The following is a 26,047-nucleotide window of genomic DNA, read 5'->3' on the forward strand; positions in this document are numbered from 1 at the left end:
TTTCCTGAGAGCTGCAATAATTAGTGTACTCAAGTAAAACACATATATACAGCTTTTGGAAAATCAGTGCTTGCAAGGGTTACCCAGCTGTAAGCTGCTCAGCAAGTGTTCGTATTTTTTTGCCTAGTACTGTAGAAGACTGCCCACTTCTGGATGTGGGGTATAAACAGGAGCAGAGTTTGTTAAAACTGGCCCCATTGGTGACCAGTTGGTACCCAAAAGATATGACCCTCAGCGCTTTGGAAAACCCTTTTTGGAGGAAGTGCAGGACAAACCTCATGTAGCAGACCCACATTGCACATGTGTGTCCTGAGGGACACAGTGGGGAGTTGAGCAATCTTTAATGGTTTCAAGAAGAAAGCATGCAGGGGGAAAGGGGAAGCACAGGTTGAGATCACTGTTTATGTCGAACACCTAACATCAAACACAGGCTCTGGGGATACCCCATGGCACTTTGCTGGTAGAAACAACCTAAGTATTCATCTACCACTGACTTAGCACTAAGATAATAAATTCCATTGTCTCATCACACAAAAGTTCTCTTGAATAATTTTAATGGGTTGTACATACAAAGAACATCTATTTCCCAAGCAACATATAAAATCTGTACAGATAGATATATATATATATATATATATCCTTTTGGAACTCCCCACCTTTCGGAAAAGCTCCAAAGTAAGAAGTTGCTGATTTGAACATAAGAGGAAGAAAAAGAAAAGCCTGAGCTCTTTCAGTGCTGAATTTTCCAAAAGCTTATTATCATAATGCTAAATATCTTGGTTAAACAAAACTGAGGAAAGGTTGGTATCAGTTGACAAATCCTTGTGACTTCAGCCAAAGAGTAGCTTATCACCGTGGTTACAGAAACAAATATAAATTACTGAAGAAGCCTAAAAGAACTTAGGAGCTTAAAGACCCATCATATGTCAGCTAACAAATGATTTAAGGAAAGACAGAAGCTAGATGAACTGACTCATACAAAAAAGTATTTTGTAATACCAACATTTCATCCCTGCTGCCATACAGAGGTCAAACCACCTGCCCAGTGCTTTCTGTTACCTTCTCTATTATCTCTGCTGTCCCCTCTGCTACTGCTAGTAAAAATAAGTAACAGTCTTGACAATCCTATATCATTTTAATGGCAAATATGAGAAAACAGAACTGTTAAAAGAACCTTACAAAGACAACATTAAATATTAATATAGTAAACTCTCATAGAGTATTACAGTCATAAATACTTGAAGCCCGCTGCAAGACTTTTCCCATTAGGATCCAGCTGAAAACAACAAACTAAATTCATCCCTGGCAAAATTTCAAGACCTCTGGCAAGTGTGACCATGATCTAGTAAAGATCAGAACACTAAGTGTTCCGTTAGACATTAGATAATATTTTCTTTTTTACCTTCACAGCTTCTTCCAGGCCTTTCTGGATGCACATCAGCAAATCCTTCATTGCAGCTGCACTGGTAAAACCCCAGTGTGTTATGGCATGATGCATCTGGGGAGCAGTCATCTTCTTCGCTTTTGCACTCATCATAATCTGTTGGGTATATTTAAGCAAAAGGCAAAGGTGGAGACTATATAAATGAAAATGTGATGGTTCTGAAACTAGAGCACAGTTGTATCATCACGGTGGGATTACATCTCTCAGGTGTGATACTCTATGTGTCAGACAGCTGCTGGGTCTAGAAGAGCATAAGGATGTACAGCCATAAGTGGGACTCAAAAAGCAGGACTAACCACCTGCTCTATGGGGACCTGTCCCTGAAACAAACCATTTGTTTTAGCACAGGTTCAAAGAGGGCAGGCACTCTACAAAGCACTACCATGAGACAGTCATGATCTTACTAATTAATGGGATATGTAACTTTCCAGATTCACAGCTGTGAAGGTAACAGGCAAAGAGAATGTACAGGACAGACCCTATACATGTTTCTGAAGTCATTTTGCATGAGATTCTCATTGACAGCTTATAACAATATTCTTTGGACAATTATATCCTGTTAAGGATATAGAAATTGTTATTTTTTTCAGAGATGACACATCAACTTGTGAAACAGCATTCAACAGCAGTTAGTCAGGAGACTAATGTTTCTTGTTACCAACTAAAATTACATATAAAGGAAAAGAAGTTGTACAATCAGCCATTGTGCTGGTCTTGGTAAAGTGATGACTTTCATCTGAACTCTCGACACACAGGTATGTGAGGAAAACACATACTCCCAGGGCAGAAGGATTCACAGTTTCATTTATTTGTTTCTTGGGGTTTCTATCTCATGAAAAATTATCAGTGCAAAGCAGAGAGTAATGTGGTTCAAAATTATTTTAAACAAAGCTAGCTATGTCTGTGTACAGGGGCCTGTTTCCACTGGTAGCTTATAAAACCCTCAATTTGTGACCACTGTTTCTAATGTACCTTCTTCTCTATAAAATTAATGCTAGCTATAGACAAAAAGACTAGTTGGTTTTGTCCTATTGGATCAGGAGTACCTCACTTCTTATTTCATCTTTTGATGTTCTCTGAAAAAGTTTTTTGGATGGATAAGCAGGAGCAATATAAGGAGAGAGAATGGCTTTTCATCCCTCTGCTTTGCAGATACTTTCACCTCAAAAAATACAGATTAATAAAAGGCTTTATCATCTTTCTAGTTCTGAAGAACTATCGGGATACAAGCTGCTCCTTACCGTTTATGGAGAGACTGCTTTTGTCAATTGTGAAATAGGAGCTGTGTTCAAAGGCATCACGAAAAGTGGTGATGATGTAGTAGATATCCACATCTTCTGCAATCAGTAAATTGAAACTTACCACCGTGCTCCCATTAGTAATACCCGTTATCAACACTTTAATCAGGCCAGCATCCATCTGCTGAAGAACCTCAAGGGGCAGAGATTTATGTACCTGGAGTAAAAACAAAATGCATGTGGAGATGGACAGATAGAAGCAATTACATTTTAGACTTTGTACACTGTCCAGAAGAGAGCATATGCATTACAATTGTGCTTCATACTCGGGAGGGAAGCAGCAGAAAATTGACCTTTTGCTTTATAACATTTCCACTCTACAGCAGCTGAAGGATGTGGTATATATTTAATCATGAATATTAAACAAGCTAAGCGATTAAGATACCTCATCTGTCATTTGGCACAGGTCCTTGCCTCTGGTAACAGCAAGGGAGGGAGGAGACTGCAGGGAAGCTCCCGTGTTCTGCCTCTCAAAATGCCTCCAGGGAGAGGGGGCAACCCAATTCGAGGAGGAGCTGCCAGTGGAAGTGGAGATGCCTCCTGGCACTCCACACTGCATAGATGTCTCAGAGGGCTCCCTCAGCTCAGGTACGTTACAGCTTAGAGCAGACCACCCTCAAGCCTTTCTTCACAGGTGATTTCGCACCAGAGCCAAGCAAATAATACCTCTTTTTAAATGCCTGGACCAGGGTAAGGAAAACAGAAAGGTGTTTCTTTTCATCAGCACTGCCACACAGTTCAAACTCCTGTCAAGCTAGTCTTCAGTTTGATTTCAGAAATATTTCATTAAAGTCTTCCCTGAGGAGTATCATATTATTTTTGCAAATTCTGACTGTCATCAGGGCACACAACCCTGGCTCATGGTCCTCTTCAAGAGTCCAAGAGCCAGGCTAGGAAATGGCTCCGCACTATTTTGAATAGGAATAGTCCCCCTCAAAGTATTGCAGCACCAAATCACAGCTGAACTTAGGTCAGTCTAGAGAAATCAATAAAATAAACATTCACAGTCTGTACACAGTAACCTTGGACTTCACTAGTGGCCTAAGAAAGGAAATGCCACCTTTTTCAAAGCACGCTGAGCCTTAGTCATGATAGCCCCAGAAGCTGCCTCCTTTACCACACCGGAGAGCAGGACGGTCAGCTTTCTGCGGGATGGGAAAACACAGCCCTGTGTGAGGCTTTGCATCAGCTGGGCTGCTCAGTCTCTCCACTGGCTCAGATGGAGCCACCAACCCCTCTCAAAGAGATAAACAGACTGGAGCTGTATGTTTGACCTCTTCCCTTTCCACCCTCCAAGGCTGGGTACCTCTGGAGGGCAGCCACCCACGGAAACATCTCCTCCTCCTCCTCCCACAGGAGAGCAGTCCATGGGGTAGGGCACCTGGACGTACGCAGGAGCCCTGGGGGGACATACAACAGCATTTGCGTTTCCAGCACCATTCCCCTTCATCTCCAGGCCCAGCACCAGCCACAGGAGGAGCAGACACAGGTCAGATGGTATCATTTCACGGGACCAACCCCAGACAAGACACAAGGCTAATATTAATTCAGCTTTAAAGGACATGTTGAGAAAATATTATACACAGAAATACAGCCTTTTTCTGAGAAACTAACCACAAAGAGAGACCAGTAAACATCCACAAGTTCTCCCTTCAGTCCTTCTCCTCTAGTCACCTAGATAAGGGGCCTGATAAGACAGCACTGGACTCCCTGCCTACCTGCACGTCCCAAGGGAAAGCAAGGCACACACATGCACAGAGGTTTGCATGCCAGGTCTTCCCCCAGCGTATAACCACAATGCAGGTAGAGTGCATACCTGAAGACCAGATGCCAGGGTAAGCCCAGGCTGTGTGATACCATCCATCAATGTCCTGAATTTTTCCATTAAAATTTTATATTTTCTTCTCTCCCTTTCTCCAGGAGATGCTCACAGATCCTCTGTGTTTCCTAATATCTCTTACCTACATCTGGGAAATCTTTTTACGTTCTTCCACACTTACAAATAGAAAGTGCAGCAACAGAAAGCATGGGACATAACTTTCAAGCCTGCATCAGGCAGGTAGTACAGGCTGTTCTGAGCTATTGATATTAAAATTGCACTTAAAAACTGCCAGCAACAGTGCAACAGGAGACTGTCCACAGTAGAAGAGCAGCTCCCAGTAGCATGTGAAGGACAAACCCCATGCCATCTCTGTTAACCCTCCTGAGCCTGGGATACACAGAGCTGCCTTGTACTTAGCAGCCACTAGCTTCAATGCAGGACACAGAGAGATGGAAACAGCCATAGAAACACCTAAATTTTTGTGATTTCTCTGCATACTTGCTCTTTGCTTTTACCCTTCTATGGCTGTCAGGCTCCCAGGAGGTACCAGCAAAGAGAAAGGCACAGAGCAGCAGAGCAACCACATCGTAAGGGCCAGACGAGCCACACTTGGCCCAGGAGAGAGCTGAGACATAGCTGCCCTGCACAGGAGAGTCACTCCTCTTTCCCAGCACCTCGCTTTGCTTTAGGCCCTCTCTTTAGGGTACATCACTCACTTCCTTCCCTAGCTCAAATTTCCAGAGAATTAAGGGGGCAGGTGGAGGCTACACTGCAGTCACCTCCAACCCTTTCTTCCCCTACACGTCTTCTGCAGGAAATATCTGGAGCAGCAGGGCTGGATTTCAGCCATGAGTTTAAGGCAGAGCTTATGTCAGTGGTGTAACGCTCAGGGCTGCAGGCAGTGACTCCTACCAGGGAAAGCCTAGGGAAGAGGCAAGGCAAGGGTCAGCGGTGGGAGCCAACAGGAGAAGCAGCCTTGTTTCTCTTGCACCCACACACAGAGCTGGTGTATTTTGTGCTGGATTCTCCCAGGTGATCACAGCTTTTGCACACCTGTGTGCCAAGCCTGACTTACCTGCCTGCTGTGTGTTATCCAGCCCTGACTTACTTGCCCGCTATGTAGTATCCAGCCCCGCAGACAGCCCCAGATTTTGCAGGCACACTGCACCTTTTCTGAGTCGTCAGAGCTGATGTGTGTTGCATGCACTCAGTGGCAAGGTAACATTGCACGGAGCAAACCCCCTGCATGCAGCTGGAAAGGGCTCCCACATGCCTGGAAGTCCCACACAGCAAACCTTGCAGTGCCTCATGGGGCACGCAGGCAGAGCCGGGAGGATGGAAAGAGCTAACTTCCCTACGAAAGCCTGGGCAGACCGTAGGCTGTCCTTGTCAGCTCCCAAATCTCCCATCTCACCAAGCCAGGGGGATTTTGGCCCCCTTCTCCTCTGTCTTTCTGCTGTTTCGCAAGCATGTACTGAAAAGTTGGAGGTCAGCCCTAAGTTTTCATCTTTCATAGTTTCTGTCTGAACTTCTGCACATTAAATATGCACACCTGGGACATCCTCCCAGCCCATCTCCGATTTCACCTGTATTTCCTTCTCATCTAACCTGAAGGTTTTATTTTATAGGTGCTTCTTTTTACCTAAGGCTTGGGAATTTTTTTTTGTCTGTTTTTTGTTTGTTTATTTTGTTTCCATCCTTATTTGTATTTTTCCTTGCAAAGCAGGACTCGGAGCTTGAAAAGTGTCAAGGGACATTCATGGTATTTGTATTTAGCCACTAGGTGACACTACAAAACCCTTTATCCAGAAGGCTACATGATTTCACAACAGGTACCACACCCTAGGTTACCAAAATAATGGTTGATGAACTGGGGCTAGAAAAAAAGGAGAAGAAAGACTGAACTTTTATTCAATATCTAATACCCTTGAGTATAAGGTTTTCTTACTAGGCAAATAAATTATCTTGGGATCCATCATTGTATCTACAATTTCTGTAGCACACAAAGGAAACATGAGCAATGCCAGACCAGGAGAAATCAGTATGCCAGAAGAAGAGCCATGAGAAAAAGAGAGAACATGAGCAAAATTAACACCAGCAACGAGGGAAAGGAATTTCCCTTGCTCAGGCAAGAAAAACAGGAGGCAAATAAAGTCACGGCCAGATGGAAGCCACACTAAAACCAATTTAACAGGACGGAAAAGGCCAATAGGTTTTTTGAGCAAAAGGAAAGTGGCAGACCCAGGCAGCCAGGCTCACCCCACGGATGGCTGTGGCATGTTTGGTGGGTTTTCTGGGACCACCCATCCCTAGGTCCTAGGCAAAATGTCAGCAGCTCTTTGGAGCTATTGTGGGTACCTGCACAGAAGCCTGCATGGCCGGCAGAGCAGGGAATGCACTGGTGGTCTGGAAACTGGCAATAAGTAAGTAAAAGGTACATTAATTTGAACAATCCTGCATGAAGCCTGTTTTTTCACTCAAAGAGAAAAAAAAACCTCCTCACTGTCTGTGCTTTGGCTGCACCTTCAGAGAGAAGGTACTAGAGCACATATCTGCCCAGCCACCACTACCAGCAGCTTTAAGCGTGTCCCAAATTGCGGATAAACTCAAATTAACAAAAGGGGTAAAATTACACTGGAATAAGAAACTGCCTTAATCCCTGTATCAACACTCATTCCACATTCAGATAGCTTTAACTGCTATCATTTTAAGTGCATTAAGCTACATCAAACAAAGGCTATGTCACTTCCAAATGAGGGGGTCACCTTGATAAGGCAGTATCATTTATCAGTTTCACACTTTTTGTCACTCAGTTAAGTTTAAGACACCCAAATTCAAAACAACCTTTCCCCTCAGGAATTTAATGCACCTCAGTGAATGCATTTTCAATTCAAACCTTTTGTTTTCCTGATTCATTTTCTTGAGGACAAGCCCTAGCTGTCATGATATTCTTATTCGCTCTTGCAAAAGACAGACTGAGCAAAACCCAAGAAGACTAAAATACTCTCTTGCCCTTAGCTGTGTTGTTTTTCAGTTACATTGCAAGGAGGATGGTGAAACTAGTCTGGACAATGACAATGCAAGTTGTCACATCAAGTTTTTACCTCATTCTTATCTACATATTATTTAACGGACAGTATTTCCATTTGCTGTGCTGCCAATTTAACCACATGGCATTTAAGCGCTGGGGCAGCTCTATGCTAAAGAGCATTATACATATTAGGATTTATAAATCCTCTGAATTGTAGATGGTGACTCCAGAGAGGTTTAAAACAAAATCTCTGGCAAAGTTTATTTAACTGGAACCTGGTAGTGGTTTTAAAGTCCATGAAACTTTCCTCACTTACTTTAAAGCATCAATTTCTGGCCCTTATGACCTGAAAAGTATATATGCAGATCTTTCTATTTTCTTAAACTTCCTTTTCTTTGGCATCTAGAAACACAATGCTTATATTAAAAGACAATATATTTTGCCATATGCAGTAGCCTATATACAGTGGCTCAGCGGCAGATGGAATCAACACTAACACATCTCGCCAGCTGATCCACAAAACCAGTGCGCTGGAAAAACGAGTTAGTTCCTTATAATCGTAAGTGACTGTTTTCTGCCTGAAACTTTGAGAACCGGGTAAAACTGACGCAAAACTTGCTGTAGTTGCTTTATGCAATCGTTTTATAAATTTTCCAAATACATTTGTATCCATGATTTTCTGAACTAAGGTATCTGACTGAATGAAGAAAATATATTCATTTTAGTCCATTTTAATAGTATGCTATTCCAAAATAGCCTCAGGCAGAAAGTGATGCTGAATGAGAGTGAGGTCAGTGGAGAATTGCTCCCCTTTCACTTTGCTAACCACGTCACTCTCATTTTGTGACTGTTTTTCTGATGTGACAGCTTGGGGCCAAAACAAGTCTAAGGAAGCTGTGCTCTGCTAACACATCCAGAAAGGTGCAAACCGGTAACAACCAGTGGGAAACTTATTCGATATCCAAGAAAACATCATGCACAGCTAAAGGGATCACGCTTTTCCCTCCTTGCAGTCGTCTCTAACCCCACGCTGGCCCGACCTCTGCCCAAACACACGCTGCTGTCACTGCATCTGCTGCGGACAGCTGTATTTTGGTGACAGGTTGTAACTCTGTACATGGTGAGAGGCTGGGGAGGCCTCTGCAGGATTTGAAAATTCATACGATTGTCAGCAATGGATTTATCATCATAGTTTTCAAGGCCTCTAACAACACAGACAGTTAAGGGGAGATAAGAAAGGCAATAAAGCAGCCCAGCATAACCAGCCTTTTTCCAAGCACAGCTGTGTTTGAGGAAACACCAGCAGGAACAAACTTCTGATAAATCAACTAAGAAATTAGAAGAGTGATACTGTCAAAGGCGATGCCTGAGAATTATGAGAGCATTAAAGGCACAACTGATATTACAGTGTGCTTTGATACCCTGTGCTCTAATTAGAAGTGAGGGCAGAGGTGACTTATCAAGAAACCACTCCCTTTCCAGATACAGGGCTACAAAACCAAGGATAACTATAAGAAATGTCAGCCTTAAGGTACTATCACAAAGGGTAATAACAATCATGGTTTATTAGTATACTGCTGTGCAGGGCAAGGATATCAGAGCGCTTTGCAAATATCCATTAACTTTCCACCACACCGTTGGAGGAAAACAATAAGCCAGTATAACCAGGTATGAGAAGCAGAAGAAATGGAGGTACCAGAGAATCCCCAAATCCTGATCTCACTCTAAACCACAGCTGCACCCTCATCCTGCAGTCTCAGACAGCCAGGGGAACTCAGACCTTACAGATGGGTCAAGGGGCGCACATGTGGCGTACAGCCTTCATGGGAAAAAGATCATACACGTGGTTTCATTGAGTCTGGTAACAGGTCATGTCCTTCTTAGCCACTTACTTCATCAAGAAAGAGCTGTGCAAAGGTTTGGTATTCCTCACTGCTCGTATTGCTAAAGCCCAGGGAGTATTTCACATTTGTTATCCGTACTGTGCCACTAAGTTTCTGGACAGCTGCAAAGTAAGAAGAAGACAATTTAAATGCGTGTTCTGTGGACTGTAGTCCATGGACAAGTGTGTGACAGTCACCAGCATGTCTGGCCACATGGAGTGTGCATCAACTCAAAACAGCAGAAAGCCAGCCCTCTGAAATGTAGCCAAAACCCCAAATGCCTAAACATAGGCATCCAGCACCTTAGTCTGCCCTCTCTGACCCCTAGATGATTCTCATAAGGGCACTGACCTCCTGTAGGTCTTATATCTGCCAGCTCTGTCTTGGATGCTCCAGGGCATCTGAAATATTGCTCCATGGCTATGTTCAGGCACCTGAATTGCTCTCCTAGACTCAGCTAGCTGTCCCAGCTCCCTCTACACGCAATGAGGTGACACCAGTGCCTCCAGAGGGCAAATCACTGCAGCACCAAGGTCCTCCCTCCACCCTCAGAGGAAGGCTAGACAGCTGCCTGAGATTAAACATCTACATTTTAGACAGCTATTGTAAGATAAGATGAACCCCAACAGGGTGTACGCTTCCGCCCTGAAGTTGTATCTGCTGAATCATATTAAGGTAGTCTCAAATGTCTTAAGTTATTTCTCAAAATCACTGGTTTTGACATTGTTACTACAGACACTGAAGGTGATCACAAGCAGGAGAGAAAGAGCTTCTCAAGACATGATTCATACCCCTAGCATCCTTTTAGTGCCTAGCCAGGCAACCTGACTGCCACCACCCTATACTGTGACCATTGCCAGCCAGTTGTCTTCACGCTGCCTTCCAGCTGCTAACAGAACATCACTCCTAGCATACCAAGATCTGGTGTTTCAAAGTTTTATATAAATATAGGATAGTCTTCACCAAAGACTTCAAGAGCCCTATCATCTGGCTAAGGCTTCAGTTTAAAATTGTTTCTGAATCAAGTTACCAGTCTTTACTTTCTGGTGTATCAGCTTGCTTTCCTCCTTACACACATCTGTCCTGATTTCAACAGTATATAAGGCACCAGGTTCCAGCTCTGAGACTGTCAGACTCCTATACTGAGTTTTAGCCTCCCATATTAGCTGCTTTTTCTGAAGCAGCAAGAATTGAAAAGCAGGGCTCTGCATAAACTCTGTGGACCATGTTACGTCAAAGTTGGTTCTAATCATATTGGGGATAATAATCTTTTGAAATGGGACAGATAGTAGAGGAAAAGAAATAGTCATCAAGTAAAGCTTTGGAAGGGAATGGAGAAAGTCGTGCCCACTTAAAGCAAGCCACCAAAGCAGGCTTCCTTTATCCCAGCATACTTGTGATCCCAAAGGAACCCTCACCACCACCAGTCAGATCAAAGGATTTGGGCTTGCTTTTTGCTATGGGTTCTCCTGTCACGTGAGCCTAGGTACTTAGGAGATAAACCACATTCAGTTATCTGATGGTGAGAGGGGAAAATGTTCTGAACAATTTTCAAGCAAACAAAAAAAAAATCAGTATTTAAAAGACATGACAGGCGATGAAGAGTTGGCTGAGGCTGACCCTCCAGGTCAGAGACGTTGCCACAAGGAGGAGCTATATATTAAACTTCACCAAACACGGATTTTTGCCCTCTGAATTTCCTACTCCGGTCTAGTGAGATACCACTTTGGTGGCTCTTCCTCTTGTTCCCCAGGCATAATCCCTTCACAAGCTTCTTTCCCAGCAAAAGCACTTGGCTGAATATTTGATTCATCAGGAGAAAAAAACAAGCTTGTATAAACTGAACTTGTTTGTGTAGAATTCTTCAATTTGTTTTCCAGCTGGAAGAAAACGACCTTTGCTATTTTTGTCAGTTAAAATTAGCTATTTTGATTTTTTTTTTTTAAATGAACATTTTCTGTTTTAATTTAAAAGAAAAAAAAAAAAAAACAAACAAAACCCACATTTTTTTAACTCTTCCCTGCATTGAAAGGGGGTATGGGGAACACAAAGCAAAGCAGTAAATGGAGCTTTTTCATTCAGGTCAACATGTTGTTCAGTCCAAAGTTATTTTTTTCCTCCATTTGGCCACCAAGGTCCCAAATCAGTTATTTGCCCAGCTCTGTTCCCAGGTCTCACCCATGCCAGAAAGAGCTAAGGACACAACATGAAGAAGAGAGAAGACAAAAGCTGAACAGGGGCATCAGCATGGCAGCCCAGAGCTTAGCAGGACTGGAGAAGTGGACACTGTGGCACTGGTGATCAGGACTGGTGGTAGAAGAGAGGCTGGAGAAGCAGCAGAGCTGGCCTTACACAGCTGAAAAAGAGGTTTACCAGGGAGAAAGGAATGAGGGAGAACAAGAAGTGGGGCTGGATGAGAGGAGACCCCCCCAGGAATGGGAGACCATAGAGGAGGGGAAGAGAAAAGAGCAGAGGGGAGCGCAGTTTGGGATTGGAGAGATATGGACGGCATGAGAGGCACAATAAAGACAAGCAGAAACAAAACTGAAATAGGTATCACCTACTAACACACTAAAGAAAAATACATTCAGTGATGGGCAGAGACAGTAGCATTCATATCCCAAACAAAACCATAATTTAAAGACCAAATCTGATTCTAACCTTGAAATATGATTCAGCTCCAATCAATAGAAAAATCCCCAATTAGCTCCAATACATCTGCCCAAACCCAAACAGATTAAGCACTCCCTGCCAGCCTAGTTATTCTCAATTACAGCCCTTGAAAAAGTGGCTTACAGGTTTCCACACAGCTCCTGCCCCACAGGGGATTTGCGGGGCTGTGCCTAATCCACCCTCCGCTGAGAGGAAGAGGAAGGCAGGTCGTTTGCCTTCCCAGGCCTTTCAAGTAATTCCATAGGCGACTGCTGCTGCTGCAGTACCCTGGTGCCAGAGCATGCAGGAGAAACCAAGACGAGTGGCAAAGGGACAAGCAGCATATGTTTCGATGAGCCACGCTCAGTGCACTGCGTGATTTGAGACGAAGAAATGTAACATCGACAAAGCTAACTGCCAAATTACCAGGAAGAGAAATTATTTTGACATGCTGATTTAGGAAAAAAGTGCCAATTCCTGCAAGAAAATAGTTTTGACACAGAAAAACTAGTTTCAGATGCCTTCATCCCAGACCACTGATTCCAACTGTGTATCTTTCCCAACTCCGAGTGAGGTTTGCTTCTCGTGTGGCCGAATTACCACGCGTGCAGGCCCCGGCCGAACGCATACTCACTGCGGTCCGTGGCTGGGCCTGGCGTCAGGCTGGGAGCTGGAGAGACTCCTGGCAAAGCTGGTGACCCCAGGGCTCCAGTGTATTTCTCAGACCAAGAGCTGTTCTCCCTTCCCATCTCTACGTGCTCTCTAAGAGTGACATTGAGGGTGGGAACGCCAGCATCCCCCGCGGCCGGCAGAGCTCTACCAGGGCCACCTTGAGAGTCGGCTTCAGGCACACCAAAAGCTGTGTGACTTCTGGTGGTAGCAGAGGCTGTTTGGTTTGGAAACACCAGCAATGGCGAACTGAGTTGGTCTTGCCCGGCCGTGCCCGTGGGCCCACTTGTGAGAGCAGCCGCTCTCTGCAGTGCACCGGGGGAAGCCTCTGCCGCCGAGCTTTGCTGCGATGGATTTACGGCCGCCTGTCGCTCTGCGCTGATGGCCAGTTCCTTGCTGGCTGAGACCCCCGTGGCCGTGGGGCTGTGGTCCCCGAGGAAGCCCGCCTGTGGTGCCAGGCCTTTTTTCCAAGGGGCTGGAGGAGCGCTGGTGGGAGAATGACCGTGGGGTGCTTGCTGGTCACCCAGGGTCGGTGCAGCAGGGAGGTGCTCGGCGGTGCTCATCTTGGAGCCTACAGCAGCCGCCATCTTGGTGGTGGCAGGGGAAGCAGGGCCTGCAGGGCTTACTTCTTCAGCAGAAAACTCTGTGCTGTTTGTTATTTCAGGAGCCACCGTTTCGGTGAGAGGGTCCACAATCTCACCTGCAACGCAGCAAACACACATTGAAATGGGACCTCAAAGTGGGTGAGGAGGCACCAGGGTCTGGCCTGAAAATGGGACTGAGACCACTCAGCCACGCGTAATAGCATTACAGAGACATGTCTTGGATATTTCATTAACACATGATTTTTATGGTGCTGAATCTGGTTTATGCCTATACAAAGAAGCATATTTGATTCCTGGGTCTCCTTTTCTGGTTCTCAGGCCATGGATCATTACAGTGGGAGGAAATTAGCCCCAGACATACCAAAAGAGGAGAAAGTACACCTCATGTACTACAAAGGTGCGTCTATATATACATTGTTTGCTATATAAACAGGTGCAATAAAAGCAGAGGTAAAAACCCACAGTTTATTCCAACCTTTCATGGCAACAGGAAACTACATGCCAGTCTTTTGCTCACCCTCACAGTTTCTTCCAGGTCGGGATGGATTGGTATCCATGGTTGTCTTGCATCTGCACAGGTACGAGCCCATCAAATTGATACACTCAGCAAACACAGAGCAGTCATTCTCAGCATGAGAAGCACATTCATCCCAGTCTGTAAGACCAAAACCAGAACATCAGTCAGATAGCCTCCATTCTGGCTGCATTAAACTAGAAACAATCATAAAGTAGTCCTTTCTTCAGTTTTTGAACTTATGAATGTGGTCTTTTTTCATCATTTATCTGACAGCCAAGCTCTGAGTGATGCAGAACGCTATCTGTGTTGTTATTCTCTCACAGAAAAAATCAACCTTTGCCCTTGTACTCTGAAAAGTATTTTCTCCAGGTAAAGATTTTTTTAATAATTTTTTTTAGAAGTAAACACTTGAAGTGAAAAAAATATTGTATGTCTGTACTATAGCTATATCAAAAGCATATATTATACCAAGTTCTGCACACAGTACCTCCAGATACATCAGGTAATGAATAGATCTGTTACCACTAGCTACCAGTAGATAGAATATTAAATAGAGACTTAATCCAAATAATCTTCTGCTTCAAATAAAAGGTAAATGCAAGTAACTCCCACGGGAAGGACTCTTCAGTTCTTAACAGAGGAAGTGCTAAGGGCAAAAACTCTTTTTATAAAAGATTTCTTCTCAAAGGTAATACTGTAAAACTATGACCCCCTTTCTGGTAGTGTCAGAAAAGAGATCCTGGTTCATCAATGCATTAATATGCTCTAAGGGTGTTCCTTATGTCTAACTTCAGCTCCTCTGAATCAATTAGAGATGCTTCTTTCATGGAGTTATAGACCTATTTTATTGCCAAGTCTCTTCAGTCTTGAGGGATTTAGATCGGGTGTCTTATATTACCGTTCACACCCTGTTCCAGCAAATATGCAAAGGCTGAGCTAATGCTTTGGACACGAATAATCTTGGTGAATCCCATGTGAACCCTCCCTGTGTGCACTCCCTTGTGCATACACCTTCACTGCCTCAGGGCCGTAAGTGAGGGAGAGCTGAAAACTAGACTGAAAACTGCGTCTTGGGACAAATAATTCTGATCAGAGGCTAGAAAATTGTTTTGAACAATGCATTATCGTAAGTGCTTGTTCTGAAAACATGCAGACATTAATCACTGTGATTATTTCTCTGAAACAAAGTCCCATTCTAGAACTTAATAATTTATGAATCTTCAAAGAGAGATGCAATTGTTCCACTCCCTTCAGTTGTTCTATTCCTTCTGACTCGTCACCGTTGCTGTTTCAAAGTTGAATTCCCTGCTCTGCCACTGTCACTAAACCAAGCACCTAGCCTTTTGGTGGCCAGGCTCCACAGAGGATCCAGGTGGCATTGCTCCACTGGTGCAAGAGGATCTGTGCAGGCTTACTGTCAAAGGGCATGTCCCAGGTCTCTCAGGGGCCAGGAAGCAAAACAGCCCATTATACAAATCTCTTCTTCATGTGCTTCACTCCTCTGCCTTATTTTCCACATTTGACTATCGGAAACTTGTGTCAAACAAATGCTTGTTTGGGCAGAGCTAAGAAATAGACCCCTTTGCTCTACTCCTAAGGAGGAGTTGGCTGTGCTCCTGGCTAAGAGTGGTGCTACTGGAAGCCACCTGGTTTTCTGCTATTAAAGTAACAGTCCAGAGCTATTGCCTTCTTCCTCCCCACCCTTTCGGTCCCAGGATCAATAACATTTGTAAAGTATTTGTAAAGTATTTTGGCAAGACGCATCAGCATCTTGCAAGTCAGTATCTGCTACCACTGTGACATTTGTAGGCTTCAGGTGCAATTTGTCTTTCCTGGCTTTTTTCCTGTCCTGTTCTCCTTAACCTCCATATGCTTCACAACTCCAAAGGGAGTTTTCCCTGATCACAGCAAATGAGCTTTTAAGGGCTCAATACACTAGAAGAGAATAACCCATTCTGTCGGCTTTGGCAACTTTCTGAACACTAACTGGCTCTGCCAGCTGGGAAACCTGAAGCCAGAACTTAGACCTTTGAAGATAAAAATGGTGATTACTGAAGATCAAACAAAGGCCTAGTTTAACATAAATTCCATGCGTGTTTCTTTAGTCCTTTTCACTGAGAGGACCCTTGGGAACTTCTCTGGCTGGATTTCTGTAGTGACGATGTTAGATTTCTTTTTTTAAACCCTGGGCCAAACGCAGCCCCACAGCCTTGAAGCACAAAACTGTTTAGAGGGCACGTGTACCCAAAGGCTACAAATATTCCACAGTAACCCCATCTGCAATTCAATTCAAGAAAGATATGGCAAACTTCCAAATTCTCACAAAGAGGAGAGGGAGGAAAATTAATAGGGAAACCAAGGGCTCCACTCCTCCTTAAACACAGTGGAGGGAAGCTGTTCCTGTAGGTACCTGGGAACAGCCAATGCTCCTTCGTCCAATCCCTTCTGGGCTTATGGATAAAAGCCCATGGAGGAGTTCTTAAGTCATGGTTTTTCCCTCCAACAAACCACATACTTGGTCTCTCTATAAAGTACCTTTTGTGAAGAATGCTGGTAATACTGTGTGTGATCAGAACACAAATGCTGTGTTCTTGTTTGAAAAAAAATAATAAAAATTACCTTCCACTGCAGTGTTCTGCTGATCCACCAAAAGCACAGAGCCATTGTGCAGGTAAGAAAGCACTGGGTCAAATGTAGAGGCATCAACTGGAAACTCGGGATCCTGCACAGTGATTCTGAGCCTCACAATGATGCTTCCAGCTTGCAGGGATTCAGTCTGCACTTTCAGCTTCCCAGATTTGTATAAAGCAGAAATGTTAGGTGGAAATGAATTTTCAAGCTGAGCGAAGGGAGAGAAGCATTGACAGTTAGGAACCCAACAAGAATAGCTCCTTTTAAAACTGAACTATGGCGGTACCATTTTAAAGATTTATATATGCACAACATAGAAAATGTTGTAAAAAGAAAAGTTTCAAAGTGTTTCAGAAATCTTACTTTTCAGAGATTTTTGAGGCACAGAGAAGTGTAAGTCTCCTTGGTGCAGCTAGGTACCTGTAAAAATTGTACCCATCTGACCACTGGTCTTACAAACCAAATTTCATTTTGGCTCAAGAGATCAAAATTCCTTCTGCCCCTGTTTGCCTGCATCAGAGCTGAACTGGCCCAGTAAGTCTGCATGCATCAGACCCTTGATGTTAGCTGTGTATGTCACATAAGCTTTTTGTCCCAAGCCTCTTATATATTCACCTCTGCACTCCCAGACAGTGGAACTTGGTCAACTCCACTGTTGCTGGAGCAGACTCTGGTTTGATTTTGACTACTAGCAGCTAGCAGTCCCCCAGGCAGTACCCAGGCAGACTTAGCATCAGCCAGGGGCCAGTCCCAATAGGCAATCTGAATGTGACCACCGTACTTTGGAAGACCCAGCCACATGGGTACAGGATGGTTTGTGCCAGTTGGTGTCAGTGCCAGAGAATGGTTTGGGAAATGTTTCATTTGCGAGTATGGGCATAGCTTTAGCTCCCAGCAATTATTTGAAACTCACCAGTCCAAGTGCAGCCTGCAGCTGAGTCCAATGACAAAGAAATCTCAGGATGAGACAAGAAAACTGGGGATGGGTGACTTCAAGAAAATGTGTTTGAGACAGCCCAGTTTCAAGGCAATATCACAATTGCGCCATGGTTGATTACCAATCCGGTAAGTAGACACATCGGTTGAACAAACGGTGTTACTCTGAACATTAAAGCTGGCATACTGATGTTCAATATTTGAGCTGTGCAGGAGTTGGCAGTTTCACCTTACATCTATAGAAGGCACCTCCGTGCTTGAGCCTTTTGCTCCTACATCCACCTCAAAACATGCCTCTAAGCACGCAGTGCAGCACCATAAATCAACACAACTTTCCTCATGTTCAGCCAGAGTTTGCTCCAAAAATTCCTATAAACAAGCTGTTTAACTAGTCTAAGTTCAGATCAGGGTGAGGAGGCAAGAAAAAGAGAGGAGAGAGGAAGTGAGAGGGGGATGTTGTGCTCCCAAACACCCAAGGATGCAGAAGCAACACAAATGGGCAATGCTCCTTTTCCTTCCCAACCTCATGATGCCAGTTAGGTCTGCATTAGTCTCAGAGAAGATTCACTGACAAAAGTCCTTCTGCACAACAAAAGCAGGAATTTGCACCTATTGGAAATAAAACCATGTCAGGAAGTTTAACTTGCTATTTCTCATGAGCAAATGCCTCTTCTGTGCTGCCTTTGAAGGTATAGCTCCATTATTATTTTTTTTTCCTTGGCTTTATATTCACATATGTTTATGAGTCCCCCCTTGTTTTGGGAAAGTCTCATTTTGGATGGAGATCCCAATTCTTTTGTATGGGCCCTGCTCTCTACAGCAAAACTGTGAGATATTGCGGCATCTGAAATGTTCCCCCTGTTTGGGAAGCTGAGAGCTGGTAATAGACTTCATGACTCAAGTTTTGTTTATGGCTGATTACACCTGAGCATGGACAGTGGCTATATGTGTGCATCATGCAATGAATGAGGCTGGAGAAGAAAGCCTCACCCAGTCACTTTTCCTTAAAGAAGAGCGAGCTCTGAGAGCAGTCAGACATTTATTGAGAAGACAGTGCTGAAATGAATGCCAGCAATGTCATTTCAATAATCCATTAAAAAGCCTGAAGTCAATTCAGTGTGAGTTTATTGCCAAACTAAAGATCCAAGGAATGGAGTCCCTGTTGCATGCCTGCATTTTTAATTCCTTTGCTCTTCTGTAGGGGAAAATTCTCATTGGCTCCATTGCTAATAAGGCCAAGGGCTTGATGTGTCTAGTCAATTGAATTTTGTTTTAATTATTAAGAAAGGTCACAGGAAACAGTATGATGATTTTCAAGGGATATTTCAGCCAGGCATAAAATCCTCCATTACATTTAATAAATCTTAATTAAAAAAAAAATATTATCCACAGATATTTTAGCGTTACCTCTGTAAGCAACAGTCTTGAAAATTCTTCATAAGCTGAGCTGCTGGCATTATGGAAATCATCAGTGAAGTTGTAGTTGAGAATTCTTGCAGTAACACCAAATATCTTGGCCTCTGTAGGACACAATATTAAAATACACAGTGACAAAGTGGAAGAGGAAAGGATTCAGTCAAAAATTATGTACCCAGACCAAAATCTCAGATGATGGAGGGAGAAGGAGGAAAAGGTTGAGAGAGTTTGGTATTAAACCAAGAAAATAAAGCCAATATTCTGCTACAAGCTTCCTATACATTGAGGAGATGCACTTACATCAGGACAATAAAGATATTTCGGTGCTTGATTACAACTGCATGAGAACTGGGTATACACATATCCTTGTGGACCTGACCCTACATAACTCCTGCATTTGAGTTACACCAGGGTTGAATCACCTGTGAGCTCATCTCTGGTCCACCAGTCACAATTATTATTTTTTTCCTGATCTTGGTAGCATGGATAGTAAATATATTCTTAAACTGAAAATAATAACAAAAACCAGTGCATGCCACTTCTGTGTCTGGTAAGCCCTGACAGATAATGTACAGAGCATGTGAGCCAAAACCAAGAGCCAAAGAATCTATAACCACTTTAACCTGTATAAACAATCTGAGGCTGTTACTCTTTGGACTGACCTTTGGAAAACTTTTCTTTTTCTCAAGGGCTCCAACTTTATAATCTGAAGTTCAGCCCCCTCTTTCCATAACCACTAGATCTCCTACTTTCCTGCTACAAAGGGAGTAATTTCCTTCTGACCCAAACTGGAGTCATCCTTCGTCTGATCAAAGGGAAGGCTCTTACGGCTAAACATAAACAGCAGCATTCTCACTGTGGCCAGTATTAAATAGTTCACTGCCTGCTTTTTGAAGAAAATGGGGAGAGATTGATTTCTTTATTTGCATGAAGGCTTAGGAAATAATTTAAGGACAATGGAAAAGCAAAATTATGTTTGATCAACCCACTAGGGTCACAGGGAGCTAGCATCCCTAGCTAATTGAACAAAATTATGCAGGTATTCTGCAAGCTTTCTTACACAGCCCTTGTTATTCCCTTTAATCCTGGTCACTCGCAAATATTCACCTGAATCCGGCCTTCCCCTGGGCACTCTTGTTAGCTCAGCTGAGCCCTTGACAAACCAGTTGACTGGATTTCTCAATAGCCACAGCCATCAACCAGGAAAAATGGGGCTTGATGGGAGATGGATGGCAGCAGAATGCAGTGCCAGGCACAAAAAACCCCCAAACAAAACAGTATTCTAGCTTAGCCTGATATCTGTGATAGTCTGAGTCAGCTCCAGCACTGCTTTATCAGCTAAGGCCAGAGCTCTGCTGCCTGACAATCTGGGTTGCATAAATGCTGGGGCAGAGGAAAGAAAAAGTGCTGAAGGAGGTGGGAAATGGAGTTCAGGGAGGACCAAATGGATCACTGGTGAACTGTGAGTGAATGGAGAGAGAGAGCGGAGAGAGAGAAAGAGAATGTATATATATTTTAAAGTGGCTATTTACCTGTTTTGACATTTTGACGGGAGATGCTGGTTTTTCCACAGGTTTCATAGCTGATCTCTACTGAATAGAGCACACCTGCCTCCAGCTGAGACACATCCATTTTCATTTCCTCTGTCTTCAGGTTTTGTACAATCTCTTTGCCCTTGAACACTTGGACTTGGAAAGTATGGTTCAGAGTAGAAGCGACATGCCAGGACATTTCAAAACTGTTGCTGGTAACACTGAAGATTCGGTGATTTCTAACCGCAGAAGGAGCTATTGCAGTCCCAGGAAAAGTCATCACAGAAAAAGCAACATTACGACTGTAAAGCATTGTGCTATTCTAAATCTATTATAGACAAGCACTTTGACAATCAATAGGGGAAGCTCCTCTTTACCTTATGTCAGGACAGAATCTGCCCCTCTCACACTACCAGGTCCCCCCATCCATGAACCATTCCACTAGACTGATTAATTGGGTGCTTACTCTTTTTATTTCCTTTTACTATACATATTTGTGTTGAATGTCTAGTAACACTAATAATCAAACAGTGAGCTACAGGTTCAAGCAGCAGGAGTAAGTTTGGAATAGTGGATCTGTGTACTCTACATACATTGACACCTGCTTTGCCACTTGTCACTTTAATCACCAAAATGCACCTCTTCATGCAAAGGCTGCCTTGATTTCTGCCTGGAAAAACCCCACAGACCGCAGCCTATAGAGGCTGGGGGCAGAGTGGTGGGCAGCATTTCACCTATTTATGCCACTCTACTCCAGTGCAATCATTGTCATGTCAACGGGAAAAGACAGGACCCTTCAGAGATGATTTCTCTCCTCAAAGGAGGAGGAGGAGGAGGAGGTGTCTAAACTGGGTAGGATGAATTGCCCTCCAGCAGAGCCTGTCTGTCTCCACTAACTAGAGAGAGAGCCCAGACTAGACAACTCTCCTATAGATAGCTGGGGTCAGGTGAGATGAACATCATCCCCCACGCTAACCTAGAGACCATGGCATGCTGCTGCCACAACTTCAATTCTTTCATGCTAATGGTTAGCCTGAGAAGAAAGTTTGTCTTCTTAAATTGTTTCAACAGGACATAATTGTTTCCAGGACTCTGAGCCAGGTGGCTGCCAAATACCCCCAAAGCCAAACCGCCCCTTGCACTAGAGGGACTGCAGTTTAATTCCTCTAGCTTCACCTTGGATCAGCAGCTGTGGATGAAGATGAAGAATATCCAGTCTGTCTCTCTGAGCTAGGCAAAGAACTACTTAAAGCTATTTCCTCCCACAAGGAGAGCAGGATGTTGTTAAAAGGATTGTGGTAACTCTTGCCTGAAAGTCACCCATATCAAGACAAATGGGTTTGTTCCCATCATAGTCCCTCAGACAGCTCTAATGTATTGCAGGGAGAGTATTCACAAAGGCTAACTCCAGTGCAGGGTAGCTGTGGCCAACCTCCCTGACTCATGTCTCCCACCAACAAACATCTTCATGGACTCGAAAGCATCCCCCAGTGGCTGTGGTGGAGGAGGAGCTCCGGTGGTTGGTAGCAGATCCTCTCATACCTTGTTCCAGGACAAGCCTAGGACATGCAGTGAGCTGAGTCCAGGGTGAGTGAGTGGTGCTGGCCTCACACAGCGCTCACTGGCATGCTTCTTGTGCTGGAGGATCATCCAGCACAAGCCATGTGATGGGACCTGCACTTGAATGGCTCACAAGTGGCTCAAGAAGCCCACTGTGGCCACCTCCACTTCCAGAAGGCCAGTTCCCTTCAGTAGCCATGGGGATAACAGTGGGGTTTCTCCAGTGGTCACTTCACAGCACCACAGCCCCCAGTCTGAATGTCCCATTGGGGAAGCCTCTTTCTTTCATTTCCATAGGTGGCGATTCACTCCAAAACTATTAACAGCTTCTGTGAACACCCTCCTGTCACTCAACCAGCCCCAGGAAAAAGGGATCAAAGAGGGGCTGAATTAAAAGTAAGACAATATTCATTCAAATCCAAGGTTACTTACAGCACCCAGCATCTGTAGATTGGTTAGTTATGGACAAGAGACTTGATTTGCTTATAGACGGAGAGCTATTGCTAGTGTTAATGGGATCTAATGCTGAACTTGGAGTAGATGCTGCCATGCCTAGGGGAAAAATAGTATTATCAAAGAGTTAAAGTATTCCTAACAAAGTAAATCCAAAATAATACCATTTATGTTTTCTGCAGCTGAAAAGCAGCAGTAGAAGTAATATAAATAGGAATGAAAATAAACATATTATCCTATTACAAAAGCATAAAGTAATACATTATCTCAACTTTTGAGATTAAAGGATTGCAAAATTGTTTTTTAAGTAAAGCATAGAATCTGCAAGCACTTATCTATCTCATTAACTTAAAGCCTATTAGCAGGCCCATTGATGTCTGTGGGCTGTAAGTGCATGCCTCTATCTTTTGCTGAGCTAGTACCACAAAGGATTATTTCACCCATTGCCAAACTCAGTCCAGCAGAGGACTCAGCGGCAGTGCAGCCGCTCAGGGTGGGATTATACAACCACTGAGTCCTGGCTGCAGTCACACGGTCAAAATGGGAAGACTTTGTGTACAAATAGTGTCATTAACTGCACCTTCCCAGGAGGCTGGGGAGGTGTACCGACAATGAATGACTTGCTCTGAGAAGCAGTCAGGGTCTGAAGCTAGAGATTTTGGCAGGTGAGTGAGGACAGCTGAGGGTCAGATAGGAGAAACAGCAAGGAACAGTGAAATAAATACACTGCATTTCAGTCAGACATAGCTAAGAGCTGGCTTATGTGGCATCTTCTCCCAACAGGAGGAGAAGGGGCACTGTGTGTTCCAGAAATCTTTGCCTTGCAGGTGACTCCTGTGATAGACCACAAACATTCTTGGTATTTCCCAAGGTGAGACCTGTGTCTCTTACCTTCCTTTCTTTGGGTCAGCTGGTGAGAGATGACATCTGCATGTTCATGCTGAGGGTCACAGCTGTAATAACCCTCCAGATTTACACAGGTATTTTTCTCAGGACAAGCGTTGAATTCCGCATAGGAACATTCATTGACATCTAAGAAGAGGAACACAACTTGCACAGATATTGATAGCAGCATCAAGCTTGATCTGCAATGTGTGTAGACCAGGCTTTGGATATGATAAATACAGTGTAAATCTGCAGTAACTCTGCTGAAGCAATTCTGGATGTATAGGGGTGCAATGAAATCAGAATGCTGCCCTTCCCCAAAACAGTTATAACCCTATCACTTTTTACTCCAATTCTTTGCAATAAGAGGACAGTTAGTGGCAGCTCCTGCTTAGAGTTGCAGGATGCCATCCAAACCTAAGAGACATCAGTGACAGGAGAAAGGAGTTTTACTCAGTGATTTCACTGAAATTTGGACTGAGGACTGAGTTTTCAAAAGTAAACACAGAATAAGAAGTGATGACAACAGTGCTTATCGATGCATTTCGGGAGTGAAAATGTTCAGGTAACCACACAGTAGTAAGTAGATTAAAATAATTTAAACTGAATATATTTAAATATTTACCTAATATTTAAAAAGTAGGTGGTAATGCGCTATAGTAATTAACAGACTATAAATACGACTAGTTTCCTGCAAGCTACTGTAACACATGTCTATAAAAACAGAGTGTATCTGCTTCCCAAGAAAACACTTTTTTTAAGAACCTGTTTAGTACAACTAATGATTGTGCTACAAATACGGACACTTTTGCTTTTTCATCTGAAGATGGGCTATGGTATTATGAGAAAATAAATTTAATTGAGCAATCAGGAGTATTCCCCTCCAAACTATTCACTCATTATGATCTACAAACCTCTCCATTCTATAATGGAAAGGTTAGGGCTATATTTGCAAACTTTACAAGATCCACTATGTTATTTTTGAAAACAAATTGACAGTCATATAGATGAAATCCCAAGTGAAGAGGGATGAAACGCCCTAAAAATGTTTCCCCCTGTGACAGGATTATAATAACCTTGCACTTCTGTGTCAATCACTTCATACGTGCGCTTGACAATGTCCTTCAAGGAAGAAGAAACCTCTGCTAGTGGGGCTGGCTGATGCAGTCCAATGAGAACCCAAGAGGCCACCGTCCCGGCATATACTTCTGCACGGTTACTCTGGATATGGTGCACGGAGGCATTCAAGGGCTGTAACGCACCAGTAATCTGGAAAACAGGGGAAAAAACACTTCAGTATCTCATTCCTTTCTCAGCACAGCTGTATGCCAAAGAGGCATAACTTATGCAAGGATTATCATCATAACCTGAGTGCAGAAAGCACCAATTCAGAAACCATAGCAAAGTGGCAACATTTAAGCCTGTATTTATGCAAGGTGAGTTCTTACTATTATCACATTTCACAATGGAGTTACGATATAGTCATGCCAAGCTAAGATAGATGTGGAGCTGCATGTCAGATCTCAAATTCTCAGGCAGGAGGACACAAGCCAGGAAGATATGGGAAAAGTCTCTTTGGCTTGTAATGCTTAAACACCAAAATCTCAATAGACATAATATATAAGAGATATGCTATTACAGGGCATCTGTAATAAAGCTGTCCAACACTTCTTACTTTAAGCAACTAAAAAGACTGCTGGCAAAGGGAATAGAAAGAAAAAGAAGAAAAGCAATAGACTGATGAAGAAAGCTGGGACTAAGAGCCACAGAGAGACCCCAGGACTGACCAAGTCATCACAACTGTGAGTCAGGAATGAGAGAAGGGACATGGTGGTAGGCTGAGCATTATGAGTCAGTGAAGCAGACAGGGCCTGGAAGACATTCCTCTGAGTAGCGGATTATTGCAAAGCTTCGGTTTGTATTTCCTATTTCTTGAGTGTTTGACTTTGCCATAGCTTGCTTTAGACCAAGATATAAAAGTCTGGGTAGATCCTTGCCCTCTACTCCTTACTATACAGCAACAGGACCAGGGTTTCTCGCTTTTTTAGGATATGAGAAGGGGGAATTCAGGTAGGAGGAAGAACTACACTCATGCAACATCCCCATGCTACTGCTACCATTTCTATTCTTGGGCCCGTCAGTGCCAGTTGACGATGGCAGAAGGGTTTCCTTTGCTACTTGCCCACTCCCAGCTGGAAACTGGGGAGGAGCAGAAATAAAAATGGAGGGAAATAGGGACCTGCCCTCTCGGGTACCTTTCAAAGGCCACATCCAAGCCTGGTTTTCTCCATGGCATGGTGATATGTACTAGGGAACTGCTTCGGGTTTATGACCCGGAGGGTCTTCATCCTAGTTCATCAATCCATTATCCTAACTACCACTGAGAGGACAGAGAGAGCCGCCCTGTCTGGGCACGGCTGTAGTTTGTAGCCTGGTTCTTCCTGCAGACCCTCCTTTCAGGAAACGTGCCTCACGCCTCTGTGAGGACTTTGTTCTTCTTGGGACTTTTCCTGCCTGCCGTGTCGGGGACAGGGAGAGATGTGCCGCGCTGCTGTCGCATGGCCCTGCATGCATTGGTGCCCTGGCCGCTGCTAATCCATGCACAAGGCAGAGCCTCGGTCCTACAGCAAAAGCAACGTTCTGCTGTCTCCCCCAGCCCTGCTTCTGGGGCAAGAATGACAACGAAAACGCCCTTGACCCAGACACAGTCCCC

The 26,047-nt window shown here is 43.8% G+C and overlaps 1 protein-coding gene across 1 annotated transcript in view; it reads right to left on the reverse strand.

Annotated features, from left to right (window-relative positions):
- Nucleotides 1-26,047, reverse strand: part of UMODL1 (uromodulin like 1) — a 52,098-nt gene that overhangs the window by 13,626 nt on the left and 12,425 nt on the right. The window contains exons 4-14 of the mRNA XM_069785059.1: nt 24,411-24,603; nt 23,341-23,481; nt 22,429-22,548; nt 20,437-20,691; nt 18,896-19,008; nt 16,541-16,760; nt 13,922-14,059; nt 12,765-13,499; nt 9,488-9,600; nt 2,686-2,899; nt 1,403-1,540 (exon numbers count right to left, since the gene is read on the reverse strand). Of these exons, the coding sequence (XP_069641160.1) occupies nt 1,403-1,540; nt 2,686-2,899; nt 9,488-9,600; nt 12,765-13,499; nt 13,922-14,059; nt 16,541-16,760; nt 18,896-19,008; nt 20,437-20,691; nt 22,429-22,548; nt 23,341-23,481; nt 24,411-24,603 (2,380 nt within the window). The remainder of the gene's footprint in view (nt 1-1,402; nt 1,541-2,685; nt 2,900-9,487; nt 9,601-12,764; nt 13,500-13,921; nt 14,060-16,540; nt 16,761-18,895; nt 19,009-20,436; nt 20,692-22,428; nt 22,549-23,340; nt 23,482-24,410; nt 24,604-26,047) is intronic.

The sequence above is a fragment of the Haliaeetus albicilla genome, chromosome 6 (assembly GCF_947461875.1).
Source record: "Haliaeetus albicilla chromosome 6, bHalAlb1.1, whole genome shotgun sequence".
Taxonomy (NCBI): Eukaryota; Metazoa; Chordata; class Aves; order Accipitriformes; family Accipitridae; genus Haliaeetus; species Haliaeetus albicilla.